The following is a 19157-nucleotide window of genomic DNA, read 5'->3' on the forward strand; positions in this document are numbered from 1 at the left end:
CACCACAGATAGGAAGGGAAGGATCCTCTGTAACTCATATCTGCTGGGATCTGCAGACTCTACTTCAAAGACCTGTTATGGTACCTTCAAAAATTTAACGTTTAAATACCATAGCATTGACACAGGAGCAGATGAATGCTATTACATATGACAGGAGTTTTCAAAACTGGAACCAAACCCACCTATTGGTGCATCACTTCCGTCAGAGACCGCTTTATCACGCTCTCAGTGACCTGCTACCCTGACAATCCTAGAAGTGCTTTTCCAACAAACTACTCATGGAGTTTGAAGGAAAAATCAAAAGAATTATGTCACTGTGATATCTGTGTCAAACTACCAGGACAGTTAACTTCTATATAAAGATAACAAAAAAGGATCAATGTGACCAAGGAAAGAAGAGTTGAAATAATTAAGCACTTGATACTTCACTGTCATCAGACTTTCTAGTATTAGTTATTGCATGGGCTACAGAGAAATTCACCCAAATATGCACTACACATGCATCTGTTTACAGCAGACCCCTATGGAAACCTGAAATAGTTACTCTGAGCTTCCCCACATGAGAAGTCCCTAGAAAATAAGAGTTTCACTGTTAATAAAACAGTGCATATCTTCAACCTCACAGCTGCAGCAGTCCTAGCAACCACACAAGAAAGATCCCTTCCACTTTCAGTGGGGAACATCCATAGCAATTGCTCCTTCCCTCCTTCCTAGGAAGAGGTGTGCCAAGACCCTCCTCATTCCTTTCCTCAAAACCTAGAGGTAGCTCTTCTTCCTTCTCCCTACTCAGCTACAACAGAGAAAGAGATTATTCCCTTGGGACACCTACTTGCCCAAACCCTACTACTGAGCTCCAGCAGATCAGGTCAGCAGAATCAAATTTGCACTAGGCTTCACCTGTAAAATCTTGCAGCTTTGGAAAAAATAAGTCAAAAGCCACATAAGGTAAATTAACACCTTGCAGCCCATACAAACAAGAACATTACGAGCGCTCGCTCCAGCCCTACTTGCCTTTGCCAATGCTAGGTGCAAAGCATGATCAGTGCTCTGATAACTAGGTCCACTCTTCGTAGCCACAGCTGTTGATAACGTATGACGTATAACATATAACAAAGCATATAACAAAGACAAAGCAGAGTAAAACTTTATATTAAACAGCGACAGTCATGCAAAATGAAAGAAAGAGGACTTTTACTCCATTTTACTGCACATAAATCCTAACCAAAATTATGAAGACAAAGTAGAATCTGAATTCGTGGCATTAACTTAGTATTTTTTAACAATGGAAATTCGAAGAGAAAACTCTAAAATAATTCAAAAGGAAAGGGATTGTTAGAATGCTCTGGGTTTGTGTTTCAATGAGCTATTCTGTAAAGAAATGGTATTGGTAGGCTGTTTCAGGGAACCAGAAAATGAGTTTCCTTAACCCTTGTGAGTCATACTTCACCGCACACTCGTTATTTCTCATACAGCACAGTACACAAGGTACTAGATTGCCATTTTTGAAACTGTCAGGAGTCTAACTCAAGGCAATAAACAGGATTAATATAACACCATTCAAATTACAAAAAGAAAATGACATTTCACTAATTATCTAATAAGGTTAAAATTTAATACTTGCATTGCTGAAGAAATTTTCAGTTATTTGGAAAATGTCAAAACATGTATTTAAAGACTGACACACACAAAAAAAAAATCAACTAGTTATTTTAGCTTTTCCTTTTCTAAGCTTAGAAAGGTAATACCCCTATGGATCAAAAGGCCAGATAAATCTTATTAAGTACTAGGTTTTCCCTTTTGTCTAGTGCTCTCTCCACATTCCATCATTTCAGTCCTTTGAAATGCCTTTGTTCTGCCTGTGATCAGGGTTTCCAGGGGAAATCTGGCATTGGATCTAAAGGGAACCCCACACCACTGAAGCATTCCTGACAATTAATCATTTGATAAATTATTTCTTTCTTTCCCCCCTACCTCACTTGCCCCCAGTATTTCCAGAGAACCTTTTAGTGTGGTGCTAATGAGACAAAACTTCCTGTAGCATCAAAACGCATCGTCTTGAGGATTCATGTATGCACAGAAGTTAAGCAGTTTCTGCCGTTACCCCCCGACAGTTCCTGTCAGACTGATATTTCAGAATAACAACAGGAATTTTCTCTGTATTCACTCTCAGACCATATCTATCACCAAATCCTACGCAGATGAAAGGACAGTTTCAGCTGGGGAGAAAGAAAACACAGGACCACAGGGCTGTTTCCCTTGCACTGGCCCAGCAGCGCAGAGGAGGCTGCAGTCCCCACTGTCACATCTCCTCCATAAAATCCCCTTTACCATCCTACCCACTTTCTGGTGTTCATTTAGGACATAAGCTGCTCATCAACAAATGCAACCAGGAAGAGAAAGTGTGCACCCAATACGTACACTGATTGCCCTATTAACTAAATAACAAACAATGGGACGTACTTATTTTGTGCATCTACAGAAAAAAATTCTTTATCAAATCAGGAAGCGTGATGATTCACAAAGAAGGGGCACAACATTAAATATAAGTTTTTATCCACTCTTTACAGTTTTTTTGTTGGATTTTAATATACACAAAATGTAACATAAGAGAAAGAATCAAATCAAAACATTTTGATTTAAACTCCTCTAAAATCTGAAGCTTTATGCTAATGATGAATGCCACTGAAGGAGGCAAACTAGTAAAAAAGGATGTAGTTTCATTCATTTTCATTGTCTTTGTTGAACATCATACTTTGGTAACTAGGGTCTAAGTGTGCCTCCCTCCAGGGCCATGGGAAGATATCCACTTTCTTTCGAAGACTCTTCATGTACCATACTCACACAATATGCATATGAGGAAAGAGAATTTCTTCCAGCAATGGTATGCATTAATTTATAATATTTTTCCAAGATCCTTTATCAGGTTTCAGTTGTAGGTCAAATAATTTATGCTTTGCAAAGATAATCTCTGCATTTAAAATTTATCGGTCCTTCAGAGGTTGGTTCTCATTAGTGCTCATCATTTTCACTGCTCGTGAAATACATCTTCACAAGCTGAGCCATTCCTACTCAATATCAAGGATTCCTACATGCTAACTTGATCTAACTGTTGCAATTATGAATCATCTGACAGAGCCATAAGTTATGATCTTCAATGACCACTAATGAAGGTTGCCTAGCAGTTAAAGTATCAAAGCAGCATATATCAGCACACTTTAGAGCACAAGATAGACTTCCAGTGTTGCACTTCTCTTATATTTATTATATACTGTAAATTACATCACAGGCTGCCTCCAACACTGACAGTCCTGTACTCCAGAGTTGAACACCAGGTTTTAATAACCACTCCTGACAATCTTTTGATCGCTGGGGGGGCAGATGAAAGGCGAGGCCGCCTGCTGCAGGCAATCCGCTCAGTCAAAACAAAGGGGACTTCAGAGAGAGACAGAGATGCATCAGGTGTTAATCTCAAATGAACAACCAGGAGTGCGGGCTGATTGACTCGCTCTCCACTTCCAGCCGAAAAAGGGTAAGCGCCTGCCAGTGGGCTCATTCAGGATGCACGCAGGAAGGGAAAGGTGCTATTAGCTAGGCATGAAATATTTTAATTTGGAAACCCAAAACCTTGGAAAGTCATTTTAGGCTCTTTCTAAATCACTTCAATCATTCAACTATCTGATTTTTCAAATACTTCATATGGAGCAAATCTTGTTGGCATTTAAAACAAGTTCTCTCATTCAAACATGGCAGTGTAGTAATCTGCTAGGGGAGGAAGCAAAATAAATTTTTTTTTTTTTCAGAGCTTTCGAAAAGTGGACAAGACAGAACTTCAAGATTACTTGGGAAAAACTTCCTGCATTGAGTGCAGGTGGGCTGGATGATCTGACAGAGGTCATCTCCTCCAACTTGGGTCTGAATGAGAGCATATTAATAACGTTAGCATCAGAATAAAAAGTTCCCACTACATGCCTTCAGACATTCAATAAAACACGTATTTGGTAGGAGAAGTTTAGCCATGATGAGATAACATCAAAAACCCACTTGGTTTGGGGGAATATAAAAAGAACTATTGCTGTTCTGTCTCCTGTGCTGAATTTCTTCACTGGGAAATAGAGAGAAAGGGGTCTGAATCCTGCTATTTTTCTTTTCCACTTCTTCAACAATTCAAGCATCTATCACTTACCACCACTTTCTGCACATTAGTCTAGCCTTTATTTTTTTCTATTATTTCAATCCTTATAAGAGATTTCTTTATAGATTTGCTGAGAAACCACAGCAGCGCTCTCTGAAAGGAACTCAACTACTAACATCACATCACTCTACATTATTTTTCACAGCCACAGAAAGCAGTTTACTTTGGGTCTAACAGTCCAATGCAAACCATTTTTACTTCTATCATCAAAACCCCTGCATTAAACAGCTCTCAGACGGGGAAACTGAGAAACAAGGAGTACAGCAGGGCCTCTGATCAAACTAAAACCAGAATATTTATAAAACTTGCAGAAACAAAAGAAGATACAAGTGAGAAAACTCCATGCTCACCAGATCGGTGGGACCCAACCACATAGAACCTGGGAGGTTTGTTTCTCACTCACAAAAGCTGTTTGATGGGGCAGGGGGCAACAGGGGAAAGAAGGGTTGAGTTAATACTTAAAAACTATTTCAGATGCTGCATCTCATCCATACAAAATCATCATCATTACTGCTTGACAACCCTGAAACAAAATGTAGAGTTGATAAGAAGACGACTGCTCCACCAAGTAAGCTGGTGGCACATCTCCCAACTGCCCTCCTCCTCCCAACAATGCAGGTGTTCACAATAACTAATTCCTCATGGGTTTTTTCCCTCCTTGAAAAATGAATTACAGTTTTTACTGGCCCAGCAAAGCTAAAACAGTTACAGCCAATATATCTTGAGAAAGGAACAAGGTGTTGGACTTCTGACAATCAGTACCACACATTCTTCCATAACATTTACTTCAAAACTCAAAAACCCCTCAAAATTACTTCTTCCTACTCCTTTCATCCTGTTACATGACCTTGAACATCAGGTAGTTCAGAAAAGTACAAATACACAACAAAGATCAACTTGTTATGACTGAGCACAGGAATACAAGCACATCAGCATGACTCCAACTGATGACATTGTTGCTTGGCCATTACGGTATGAACTGTTTATCTGAATTGGATCAATTTGCCCATTTTATTCCCTGGAGTCCAAGTATTGCTGATTAACCCGTATTTCCAAAAACAACTGTAAAAACATTGACTTCAGACCACCAGTACAGTGAACCACAGCTTCATCTATAGGCAACTGAGGCACGATGAAGATTTCAAAATGTTACTGTATTTGTAAGCTGCGGTTGACCTTTCTCTGGAAGATGGGGGAATATTTGCTTATCCAAGTAGGCTTATTACTTTTCTAGCATTTTTTAAGTTGTTTTGTGAGGACTGGTCAATCAAGTCATTACAGCACAGCAAAATATCGTAAAAGGTAAAGACTACAGCTATCCTTCTGGCAGCATAGAGGAAGTAAGTGGATTAAAAACTGTAGGAGAGGCTGCTCTATTTTGACTTTATTTAGCCTGGTGCCCATCACTGCAGTTTCCAAATGACCATCACAGTTTGTCTTAATGCAAAAGATCACACACAGGGTTAACGGGCTGGCAACTGAACTCAGATCCCGAATTTCACTCCATTATTTTAACACCAAGCCCATCCTTCCCATTACAGCTACACTTCTAAGAGACCATCACTGTCAAGAGAGAATAACATTAAGAGCAAAATGCAGCCATCAGATCAGACCCTGAAGGGACAGGGATGTTAACTGGTCTTACATTTGTTCTCTCATTCTGGTAAACATATTTACTATATGTCTTATTTTCAGCTCTCTAACTTCAGCTAAGATACTCAGTCCATTCTGCCTCCTTTTCAAGGTATCATCAGTCAAATCCAACCACATCATTGTACCTCTCAGTTACTAAATTCAAACCATTTTAAACATCCTGCTTTCATCTTTATAGCTCTCTCCCACTTTTTAACCATGCTGCAGTTACAGAAAAATGTACTTGACATATAAAATGTGCATGTGATTCCTTTAACATTTTAATGCCGTGTATTGTGTTGTAAACATCTCTTCATGTTTTATCTCTTTCTCCATAAATCAGAGGCTAGTATCTTAGAAGTCTCAAAAATGGCATGTTTTCTCCATAATATAAATGTAAGACTCTACTCCTTGAAACTTGAGTCAGCTTTCAAAAATCATCAAAAACCAGAGCTATGAAAAAGAAAGAGATTATCAACTAACTTAATATCATTTTCTCCCATACCATTTCTATGACAGCATGAGTATGGGTAAAAAATGGGTAAAAAAAGTTACAGAATTGGTCTTCACCAATCAGAAAACCAATGTTTTGATTATCCTTTTTTGTCACTTGTAAGGAACAACACTAAGTTAAAATACCTTCTTGAGTATCCATACCAATACACAACACTGAAGGAGTCAGGAAAGCAGACAGTATAAAAAAGTGATATGCTAGGAATAATTACTTGTTTATTCAAGATTAACATGCAGTGTTTACAAGATGAAACCGCAGAACATATTTCCATTTCCATAACTGCAATTAATAAAACCAGTCACTTACAATGAGATTTTCCAGTGGTTTTGGCTAGCTTAGTAATGTGACAGTAAAAATGAGTCTCAGTCTATTCCTTGGTATACACATTAAGTGATTTTTTTTTTTTAATTAAAAAACACTGTAAAATAGTTATTATTTTGAAAAGATAGAACACCAATAAAGAACACCTGTCCAAAATAATTTTAAGTTACTTCAGTGATGGAAAAAAAAAAAAGTGCCATTAGAAAAAGAGAAAAAAGAGGAAAGCAGTTTTAGCAGGTGGGACTGAGAAGTGGTGACATGTTGTAGTACAATACTGAAGGGCTGAAGGATATAACGCAGTGTTGCATGATGTGGAAGAGAACCAGGGACTGCTGGATTAGCATGCCACTAAAATGCTAGATTAGGTGCGAAGTACAACTCTGAAGTATTGTGATACGAAGGAGCGAGGCAGAGGCAGAACTGCTGGTAGAGGACCAGAGAAATAAACCACTATCTTTTCTTTGGCACCTTCCAGCAGGAGTTTACTCCCTTATAGCCCACAGACCCAACACACTCTACAGGAAAACCCAGGGACCCTCTGGTATTTATCCAGATCCTCAGAATTCATAACATTTTCCACCAGCCTGAGAGATTCTGTTTCTATCAAACTACTGTCTAACATAAATTATTCCAAGATACTTCTCTTGACATTTTCTACACAAACGTTTCCAGAATGACCTTGCTGTAGAACAGCCACCACGTTTCACCCTAATGCAAGCCCATGCTCAAGCACTTTTCATCTCTGTACTTTCAAACACAACATTATTATTTTTTTTTTGCAAAATGACAGTGAAAAAGTCATCAGTGTCTTAAAAATAATTATCCGATTTCACAGAATTGTCATAAAAATACATTATTTCAACTTGCATCGGAAAGTACAGCTAGAATTTAGAATTTATGGGTTGTGAAACTTGTTTGTAAACACATGCCTTTGGTTGATAAATAACCAGACTGTACTTCCATAAACAATGGAAAAATACAATGTTGCCAACTCTCATCATTTTCTTATTATTGGTTTCTTGTTAAGGACAGTGAAAGTGGGGCAAGAACCTCCACTCTGGCAAATTTTTGTAACTTTCTAGCTCTTGCAGTTAGGAAAAAAATGTTGAAAGTATGACATACAGCCATCTGAAATCGAGAGAGCAAGGGATAATTAAAAGATTATTTTAGACCAACTTCATAAAGAAACAAAACATGACTTCTTGGTCTCTGTGCGATACTTAGCATAGACCTGGCTCCCTCCCCAGTAGTTAATTCAACTTAAACAGTTAATTCAGCTTAATTCAATGGGGGTAAACTGGCCTCAGCTCCTACTAGATTGCTAAAATGAAGTGGTCGGAGAAGGAAAAAAACCCCAAACCACAGAATTTGAACAGTTACAAGTTTGTATCAATACTTCCACAAATATTACATAATCTCTATTACATTTTCACAGGACCAGACTCCTCACATCCTGTCCTAAATCACAGGGAGGAATCTTATGCAATCGACACTTTACCTTCCCACGACATATTTGAGGACTGTAAATTGTGAACACAGATTTATCAGGGAGATGAGGAGTGGGAAGGACGAGTTGCCCTTAAAGATGTACAGATTTATAGCAATATGGGAAGCGGAAAGACGGTTATCATATAAAAAGGTCCTTAAGGGATAGCAAGGAGCAACAAGGGAAACATGAGTCATGAGCTGCCAGAGAAGAGGATGCGTATGGGGAGCAATGGACAGAGCAATGTAGCAATAAAGGAAGTTCCAAGTCAAATGTGCTCCTTCCCAAAGGTCGAGATGGATACCCAAGCTTACAGTATTTACTGAAAATTAAATTCACAGCCAATTCAGACACTGCACCAACAGCAACACCAGGAAAAGGACACTTGTTGACTGAAAGGATCCATTGATAAACAAGGTCATAGACCACAGCTCTGCTCTTTTGCTTTGTTACCAACTCCGGTTCTTTATTTTCCTTAATAAGAGTGGTTGCCTTGAAGGTCTGTCTACATAGGCAAGTGGCTCAAAACAAGCAAGTGTGCAAACTTAAAGCATTCAGCTGAGATTGTGAAAGACAGTTTTATACTTTGTGAGGCTTGAGTAACCTTCTCTATTTAAGGGCATATTAACAGCTGTTCCTGTGGTGAGATAGCAGTGAGTAAATAGTGAATTATGAGTCCAAGCACAAAGTTCTTGCACTCCTAACTTTCCTTTTCCATCCCAGCAGCCTCAAAAGTGTCAAACTCCAAATTATGGCACAGGATTCCTGGTACTCCCATGTATCTCAAGATTTCAAAAAACCAAGATTTTTAAAAGTGGCTACTTTTGAGAAGAAATACAACACTGAGCAATACATGGAAACTGAAGACAAAGAAAACCAGTTATTTGTGCATGAATATCATCTCTAGGAAGATCTATCAAAATCTCGAGAAAGACAAGTTGCACAGGAGTCTCTAAACAAGCAATAATTAATCCTCCTCTTAGTCCAGTAGTATCCACATCAAAGGTGAAAGTAAATATGACAGAAAATATTTCAAAGGACTGATAAATCACAAAGTGAATTTTTAATATTAAAAAACTGTAGTAAAGGAAAAAAGGAAGGAAAACAGTGTACCTCTCAAATAGTATCAAAACCAAGAAAGCTTCACCTTAGTTATGACAGCTTTTCTACCCAGACTTTATGTGAAAAACATGTTCACGATAACCAAATGCATACTTCAGAAAACAGTGTGACTTAAAATTATTTTTCAAGGCTACCTAAGTGTTTTCAAGTTAGGTAAGCTACCTCCATTTTTCCAAGCAACTAAAAATCATGCAGAGAAAACAGACACAACGTTAGCTGCCTACCCCAACTTTAAGCTCAGTGCAAACAAACAGTAAAACCTGTATTTACTTCAGTCTGAGCAAGAAGTGTGTTTATGGGTGCAATCTCAAAAAGCACATCGGGTGCCTACAACTGAGGTGTTGCAAGGTGTAAACATCAAAGAGCCCAACTCAGTCAAGGTGACTTCAGGATGTAGATCACAGGAAACCTCCATGCCCTGTTCCATTAGCAGGGTCCCAGGACTCACCCTCCCCCATCTCCCAAGCGACTGCTGAAACCATAACGTGCTATCAAAGGTGGCACTGCTACTCCCACTTCTTTTTCCAGGCCATATTTACAGCTGAAAGTGACTGTGGCTACTACGCTTTGTAACTCCATTCAACACCACAAGTGTTGTTACCTGTTCACTAGTTAGGCTCTCCTTTGGGACTTAGGAAGAGCCTAACAGCAACTTTGCTTCACAGCTGGATTGCTGGAGAGCCGAGAGATCAGCATCAGGCTCCACAGGCATGTTCACACATGCAAGGAAGCTCAAGTTCAGGCTCCTGGAAGATCTCCAGCATGAAACAGCTACCACACGACAGAGATTTTCAGTACATTTTGTAGATGCACAGGAGATACCCTGATTCCAGCCTGAACAGAAACACACAAACCCCACTGAAGTCCCACTACAGACAGTTACAAAGGTGCTCTGAGCCATTCTTTAGACAGATCTGACAAGGTCATACAGTAACACAACCAAAGAACCAGGCCCATAAGACTGGAGCCCTGATGGCTATTCTGATATTCGTTACACAGTTCTTCCCATGTCATCTTCAGTGACCCAGGCTTAGTATTATCAAGATAAACATTATTATTGGGAGGCTTAAAACCTCATCAACTCCATTCTGAATAAACACATAATGCCTAGCAACTATACTTTAATTCTTAGACATATGTTCCTTTTGCAGTGTCAGTTTTAGTGGCCCAGAGCTCGCATGGCAGCTGAAGGCACAGCACTCCCAGCCATCCATTTACAATCCTTGGCAGCATTTCAGAAGCCAGGACGACACCAGTTTGCGGTACAGATGAAGAGATGGACTGACCTGATTGATGGAGTTGGCAGCACAGGACGCCAGTCCAGTTCCAAGGGAGGCGAGTAGGAAACACGTCGGGTCAAAAGGGACCGGGGCCATGGCAAAGCCAGCTGACGCGGTGCTTACAACCAGAGCTGCAACACAAGCGAGAGCACAGTTCAAAGCATCAACAAGAAACCACCTCCTCTGTACACACCACAGAGCTAAGGTTTTTAAACCCTGTAAGGACCCTTGTGCAGATTAACTTTTTGCTATTTTTATGCATGAAAGTAGCTCCAGGAACTGCGTACAATTAATACTAACACCCTACATAAAAAAGTCAAAAATGAGAAGGAGAACTGTCAGGGATGAAATGAGAAACCCAGAAGCGTCAGCACATGACTAGAAGAGGCGAGAATAAAACTTATGCCTCTGTATTCCCTATTTTATGGATTTGCTACAGGATCAAACTGTCTCACACAACATGTACAGGAGACGCGTTCATTCCAGTAACTCACATGCCATTGCAAAGTCTAACATGGAAGAAAAACAGTAAGAAAAATCCTGAACTGAGAGACATGCACGATATCAAATTATAGCAGGAACTTAAGCAGTGCAGATAGTCAAAAAGAGACTCAGGGCACGTAGGCTACAGCTGGTGAAGCCAGTAATTTCACTGTACAAGTATCTGCCCACACTGTTCCCATCTGACATTCCCACTTCAGGCAGAAGTTACAATCACATCATCACATGGACCCAGCAACTCTCAAAGGCCTCAAAATTTGAGTGGATTAATAAAAATCCATTTCAGTTTTGTCATCCAAAATTATAACTTTAGTACAGTACTGCAAATCACATCCTTAAAATGAAAGTTACCTAAGTCTCAATCCTAATATTGTAATTACCCAAATAATAGGTCTTACAAACGTCACTTGTGGCAAGAAATAGTATGACATGAAAAACTTTATACAAGTCAGCACACTTACTGAATATCTTGCTCATGACCTTGAACCTTACAATCTGAAATTAATAGTTATTAAACAGAAAGTATTTAAATTATATTCTGCATGTAATTACATGTTCCAGACTTCAGCTAGCTCAAATCAAAGCATCAAAATGTTCTTATCTTCCTGATTCCTACAAAGTCTCCTGTTTGTCTGAAGTGAAATGACGAATAAATAACCTTTGCTGACTGAAAATACCGCGATCATCTACTAAGCAGCGTTACTTGAGATGAAAAACTAAATGTCATGGCAGAGACCTGCTAGCAAGGATGCACATGCAAAGTAGTAATTTTAAGATCTGTGCCTGCATAAGAACCTTAGGATTTAATCCTAAAAAGACACTGAAGAAAACTTGCTCCTCATCAAAACTTTTCTCTAAGTATTAAAATCCATTGGCAGCTGAATATTATTATAATAATATACATAATATTGTTATAAACATTAATTATTTAGCCTTGTTATGGATTCACAGGGTGTTGTACAGATGGCTGTCGCACAGGCTGGCTGCGAGAGTGCTGCATCAGGGTCTCTGCCCGATACCCAGGTAAGTCCCGGGGCTTTGATTCCCCAAGACAGCACCTGGCTCTCACTGCGGCCCCTTCAGCTACTTCTAAAATACGATGAATCGACAATGGAGCCTTACCCTTCCGAGAAGCGGTGAAACAGCCACAGATTCTGTAACCCCACTGGACAGACTAACGGACATGCAGGTACTGATTACTTCTGAAAGACTGGACCCCATTTATTAAATAAATACAATAGCATCTCGGTTTCAAAACTCTTGGATTCTACTTAGCAGAGCGCACAAGAAAATATGAAATGCATTGGTTTACAACTGATAGTTAAAAAATACACTGAAGATGACAGCGAAACAGTGGCGTTTGCATTTCTAAGAGTGATTGCATTCTTTTTTTGCATAATAAATCACATGTTCACTCTAGACAAGAATTTAATTAAAACTTATCTTAGAAAGCACTTTACACCAATTTATTATGGGAAAACACCAACTCATTTACTGAAGAAGAAAGGTGGAGCAGATTGGCAAACAGTCAGCGTAACATTACGATTACACTGACCTTAAAGAAATTCTAATACTGTACAGCTACAGCACTAATTAAAGTCCCCATTGATTTCTCCAGATTAATTTCAGCCAGTCATTTCAGTGTGACTTATCAGGATCTCATTAAAAAAGGTGTAGTACATCCTCTCACTTATCCCACTGAAACAGTTATTTTTGGGCAGTTCTCTGAACACAAGGCACTCCCTGCTTGTCTCATCACCCAGCAATTCAAATGCAACACGTTAAGAGTAAATAAGAAAATGTTCCCTTTGGATTGGGAAGTTTATTTTCTTTTACTGTGGAAGCAATAATTTACTCTTCTACTTTCCTCATGGAGGAAAAGTATATTTAATTGAGATCACATCAAGGGAATGAGGTCATTGACTCTGTTTGTTTTTTAATCCCTGTTAGTTTAGTGCTTTAGGGGCCAAATTAACTTCACTTTATTGCATAATAGATGGAATTGATCCTTTCAAGATTTGTTGATGAGAGTTGGCATTATATATGCTCTTCAAAAAGAAGCCAGGATTTAAACTTATGATCTCAGCCTAAATCTAATTTTCAGTCTTTTAAACATCTTCAGCTTTAACAAAAATTAACAGGGGACATTTGTCTCCCATTTCAATATAAATGAAAAAGAAAATGCTAATGGATTGGTGACAAAAAGAGTGAATTATAATGTTTCTAGCATAAAAACACATTCCAAAAGTCTACAGTGTATTCTTTACATTCCTCTTCAGCTTCATTGTAACGTGATCTGCCTTTATAAAACCCTGTATTTGTATTTATAGCATGTGAATCACTATGCCATATTTTGTTTACCTCCTGTTAAAAAATAGCCAAGCCAAAATAAAAGTGTAGACAGCCAAAGCAAACCAATTCAGCTTTAGATTTCCCTTCTACTCCTGTACTGATGATGTATCTGTACATATGGAAGAACAAAAGCAAATACATGCCTACTTTAATTTAAGAAACAATTTCACTGTTTTACTACAAATGTTTATATATTCTTTAAAGGAAACTAGCTTTCCAAAAGCTGATGGAGTTTTCCTTCCATAGTTTCACACTTTGGTTTCTGGAAAGCTAAAGGTAGCATCAGTATTAGTGCTATACAACTGAACAATGTTTCTTTCATAAATTTAGATTTGTTTGGGTATAGGCATATCTAAGTTTTGTTGTAAATGATAACCTGCACACCAAGCTCCTGAAAGAAACTTAAATGTGGGACAATACTTTGAAACAAGTCTTTGCATCATATCACATAAAATTCAAGTGCAATATTACAAACAGAGCAGATAATCTCTTTTTACCATCGAACAACTTTAAAATGCTTTGCAAAAAATAAACTGTAATGATAGTTTATTTTTATTTCATTACTTTTCCTTGTAGCATGGAAAGCAAATTGCCAGAAAGCTACCACTATTAAGCTTTGTTTCTTTGATAGGATAATAGTTACTGTTTTAATAATCACAAAATGAGAACTACTTTGACAGGCATATGAAACATATTTAGAACTGAGAATAAGTGTAGACCAGTAATAATCTAAACAATATATACCGATAAATCTTTGTCAAAGTTTCTGGCTATATTAAAGCTACCATTTAAAGAATAAATGCCATAATAAATGCCATTATTCCAGAACAAAGTGGAAATGTACTGAAGTCCACCAAAGCAAATAGATTTTTTTTACTAGAGCGGCTCTTACCAGATTTTTAGCCTACAAACACAACATAGGCACCTTATTTAGTCGTTGTTGCTCCATTACACAGAGGTTTGGTAACACTCAAGAGTCGTTATGCAAAGATGGTTATTCATCATCTTCATTTTACAAATACACAACAGACATAGAGATGAAGCAGCATGTTCATGACCACATCATAAGTCAGTAGCAAATGTCTCAGGCTTCTGATTTCCAGTTCAACACCTTTGTGCTAGAGGATCACTAATGCACAAACACAAATTCATATGTAAGCAATACATCCAATAAATTCCAGCTGTTTTCTAGTAAACAAGACAGGATTATTTTCTTAAAAGGGGATATATGAAAAAACATGTTAGTTTAGTCTCCGAAACTGAAAATGCTCATAAATTATCATATTTGTCCAGTTTGCAAATCTTAAATGTAAGCCAGTAAGTCCGTGACTTAGAAACCATGCACAATTTTGTAGCTGGTAGTCTTTACTCCTAGGTTTTTGTCTAACATTGTCTAGCAACAACACAGAGTAATTCAGATTGGAAGGGATCTCAAGCGATCATAAAGTCCAACCTCCTGCTCAAAGCAGGGTCAACACTGAATTCAGGCCAGGTCCCTTAGGGCTTTGTCATCTCCAAGGATGGAAATTTAACATCATCTCCGGGCAACCTGCTCCAAAGTTTGACTGTCCTCATGGCGAAACATTTTCTTCCTTATGTCAAGCCAGAACCTCCCATTTCAATTTATGAAATGTTTTCTCTGTGCAAAGACTGACATATTTTAAAAAAAAGATTTGAAAACTAAAGCTAAAGATGCTTCCAAGTCTGTCTTGGAAGACAGAAGAATTTTGGCACCCAATTGAGAATGTCCACATCCTCCTTCCTGTGGAAGGAGCTATTAATGATCAGATGGCATCAAAATGTTATGTAAATCTTTACCTTAAAAACAAACATCAAACAAATTTATGGGCTTCCTCAGAGAATTGATTATATCAGTCTTGTGATTCTGTCCATAACATGCACATTACACTCTGATGAGGAAAAAGCACAATAGGTTTGATTCTGATCTGACCACGGTAAACCCCGGAATGACTCTATTAAAAATGACTAATTACTCCAGATTTACAGACATGTAAACACCTCAGGCTGGCCTATTTTAGCTCTAAGGTATAGACCATGACAAAAGCAGAGGTCATTTACTCTCAACTCTTCTTACATAATGTTAATAGGATACTGGGTTGAACTCTTCGAGAGCCAGATATAAGCAAACACCACCTCACATCCGCAATGAAAGAAAGACAGCAAAACATAAGGTTACTTTGAGAAAGTTTCCAGATTTCTTAGTGTTTGGAGAAACAGTAACACACTTAAAGTGAAGCAAAGGAGGGTCTCTGTTAGACACACAGAGCCACTTTTCAGCAGTAAGAGCAGTAACACACTGCTGCACACTGCTCAGGGAAGCTGTATATTCCCTGGTTGGTTTTAAGAATGGACAAACCAATGTCAAGTCAGGAACGATATACCTAAAGGTGATCCTGCCTTGAGGGAAAATAGATTAGATGACTTCCTGACGTGTCCCTTTTTGATCCCCATGATTCTGCATGGATACTGCACACACTGAACCAAAGCAAGATGCCAAGTACAGAACCTGCTCTGGTGAGATCTGAAACAAGTCTTCAGTAATCAGAACAGAAAAGCAATCATCATGCTTTAATGGACTGATTATTAAAATGTACTTTGAAGAAAATGATACCAAAACTCTAAAACACTTTTTAAGAATTGGAAGGTAAAAGTGCTTTGCAATGAGATGCCGTAAAAGAATATAAAGACTTTGGGAGAGAGACCGTGACTTTGCATTTGATCTCTGGGTAAACAACCACCATTAATACCCAACTGTGAATAAAAAATAATGTTTAGACAAATTAATATGCTTGTGAACACAAATAAAAATATTAACACAAAATATTAACACAAAAACATTAAAACACAAGACAAAGGAAAGGTAGATAAATGTTTGAGATATATGGGCTTTAGTATGACTTTCTGAAGAACGTCCATGTTACAGTAGCCTGGAGTCAGGACTCAACTCTTCCAGGCGCAGCAGAGACAGAGATATGCTAAAGACACAGCCCCTTCCTCAACAGGCTTACAAGTTAGATTAAAAATTCTACAGCTGTTCAGAAATTAGCAGTTTGCATCTGACCCATGTTGATACATCCAATTCTCAGACAGGTGCTACACATCCACCTGGTTGTCCTCACCAAAAGACCAACATGCAAGACATCCTTTCTACAGAAGCAACAATGACAAAATGTTCCCAAACTATAGAGAAATATCTAATGAGAACACTCAGCATTTTTCATATTGTGCCTTCATCACGCTTCCCCCAAATTAAAAATTGAAGTTTAATTTTCCTGTGTTTTTGCATATAGCTCATCTTAGTTTTCATCTGTGACCACTGGGGAAAACATCACTTAAATATAAACTTGAAGTTAAATTTAAGAAGATGAGACAACCTGAAATTCTTAATGTGTTTGCATTCTAAATTAGAATTTCCTCCTATTACCATACCTTCACATCTCTCTTTCCTATTTTCAGCTACACATGAACTTTAGCCTAAAGTTGAAAACAATGACATTTATAATTCTGAAAATTTAATCAGAGAGATGCATTAGCTTTCCATGTGCCTGGGTGCTACAATACAGCTGTTCAGACAGCAGCCAACAGAGAACACCACAGAGAAGGGAAAGGATGGAAACTGAACACAAAAAGGTAGATTATGCGACAAGTAATTAAAAGTTCCCTAATTGTTTTCTACGGCAAAAGAATATAAACAAAAATCTTTTCCTGTTGGTAAGGCAGAGCTTCTAATGGCCGTGTCACAAGAGCTGCAGTTTACATGAAGCAGGAGGGTATGGTAATAGCTAAACTCATTTCCTTTCAAAGGTGAATTACAGTTCAGAATACAAACAAACATTCTCTTTACTTCAGCAGCGGGAAAAGAAAAGGGCATAAGGAAGTCCCATTTTTAGCATAATGCAGAGTTTGTTTTTTTGTTATTTCATACTCTAAAAAGTATAAATAAAGAGTCTGCCAAAAAAACCACACAGGATATGAGATCTATCAGAACTTCATGGGTGAAAGGAATTGAGTTGTGTGTCATTTGTAACTTAAAAACTGACCTCAGAGAATTTATTTTTCTTTAAAAAAGAAAAAGAAATAATCAAAGAACTGCACCACCATATTCTTTACAGAATATATAATTTGTCTAAATGATTACACAAGTTGGAAAGAAAGCTAATTCTGTTTCATTGCTCCGCACACTACACCCAGTACTTTTCCTGCTCGTCTCCTACGCTATCCTACGACCAATAAAGACCAACAACAGAACTCCCTTCCTACAAACCCCCTTAATCCAACTTCTTTTACATTTTCTACTTCCAAAAAAATCTCCCCACCCCAGATCATTTTCCCCATCAAATACATAAAGATCACAACAAGAAGAGAGGTTAAGGTTTTTTCTATATCTCTATATACCTTCTCAACAGGTACAAAGTTTTACTACGCTTACCTTGGATCAAGAACAGCACATCTCAAAACGGAGACTCATACAAAACAACAGTCCTGAAGGGAATGAAATTCTGTAACCTTTGCCTTCTACAGGTTTCAAGTAACACCCTATTTTAAAACCAGAGTGGTACTTGCTTGCCTGTCAATATTGCCTTTTGCGTTTAAAAAAGAGCCTACTAGAAACTGTTGAAATGTTTCACGGCAACACTGAGGCCACATAAAAAGTATCACATAAAATTATTTTCTCCAGAAAAAGACACTCTTCCATCTTGCTGCAGTTTTTGAAACTCCTATTTTGAGGAGCACCAGTGATACGCAGATGTGGTACTAACACTGAGCTTACCCATAAGGAATATCAGCAAACATACGAACGTACATTTCAAGTGCTTAAAACAACAGTTCCTTTTCTCCCTCTCTGGTCACATAATTATGCCACTTTACCTTTTCATTTCTGGATCTATTCAGATTTTTTAAATTTAATTCTACTTCAATAACTAGCACAGCTTTCAAGTTCACATAAAAGAGCCACTTAAATAAAATCACCTCACTGAAAATATGCCAGAAGATCTAATTGTTTATATAGCACTTACAAGTTATCCATGGTGAGCCCAACAGGAACAAAATATTACTAAAACTGAACAGCATGGGGGAGAGAAAGGCAAGACCTGTATTATGCAGAAAGAAAGAAGAGGCAATACTTGAGGTTGTATGTGCCCCAAAGCTGTTGCAAATCTGAAGTACAATAATCCTGGTAACTGCTGAATGCGCTAGTAAGAGTTTTATATACCTACATTTGAAATTACCAAGGCTAATACATAAAAGTGACATAGTAAAGTATCAAAATCTATGCTTTTCTTCCCTCAACTCTACTAACCCAACTCTTTACCAGCACAAAATAAATGCTTTGAGGGTTTTTAAAAATAATTAGGGAGAACATTTGGACACACAGACAAGATCAGTTTTGCCAAGTCCAAAACATGAGATGTCTCATCAGCACCGAGAACTATAAGGCTTTTTATTAGAGAAAAATTTAAATGACCATTGTACACTGTATGTGGTCAGTACAATTTTTGCATGGAGAAACAAACAACGAAAACGTGTATATTGCAAGACAAAAAGTTTCAAGAAGTAAACCAAGTTCAGGATTTTTATTATAACAAATTGTTATGGCAAAGAACAACAGTTTTATTATCAAGAATTTATTTCACCCACTGGAGAGAGCACCACAGTAGGGACTTCAGAAATTGTACTTCTGTTCTTGGTCCCAATACAAACAAGATGTAAGGCTTTGGTCAGATCATGAGTTTC

The 19157-nt window shown here is 38.0% G+C and overlaps 1 protein-coding gene across 1 annotated transcript in view; it reads right to left on the reverse strand.

Annotated features, from left to right (window-relative positions):
- COX10 (cytochrome c oxidase assembly factor heme A:farnesyltransferase COX10) overlaps positions 1 to 19157 on the reverse strand; it is a 108246-nt gene that overhangs the window by 85595 nt on the left and 3494 nt on the right. The window contains exon 4 of the mRNA XM_069798906.1: positions 10554 to 10678. Within this exon, the coding sequence (XP_069655007.1) occupies positions 10554 to 10678 (125 nt within the window). The remainder of the gene's footprint in view (positions 1 to 10553; positions 10679 to 19157) is intronic.

This window comes from Haliaeetus albicilla, chromosome 12, assembly GCF_947461875.1.
Source record: "Haliaeetus albicilla chromosome 12, bHalAlb1.1, whole genome shotgun sequence".
Taxonomy (NCBI): Eukaryota; Metazoa; Chordata; class Aves; order Accipitriformes; family Accipitridae; genus Haliaeetus; species Haliaeetus albicilla.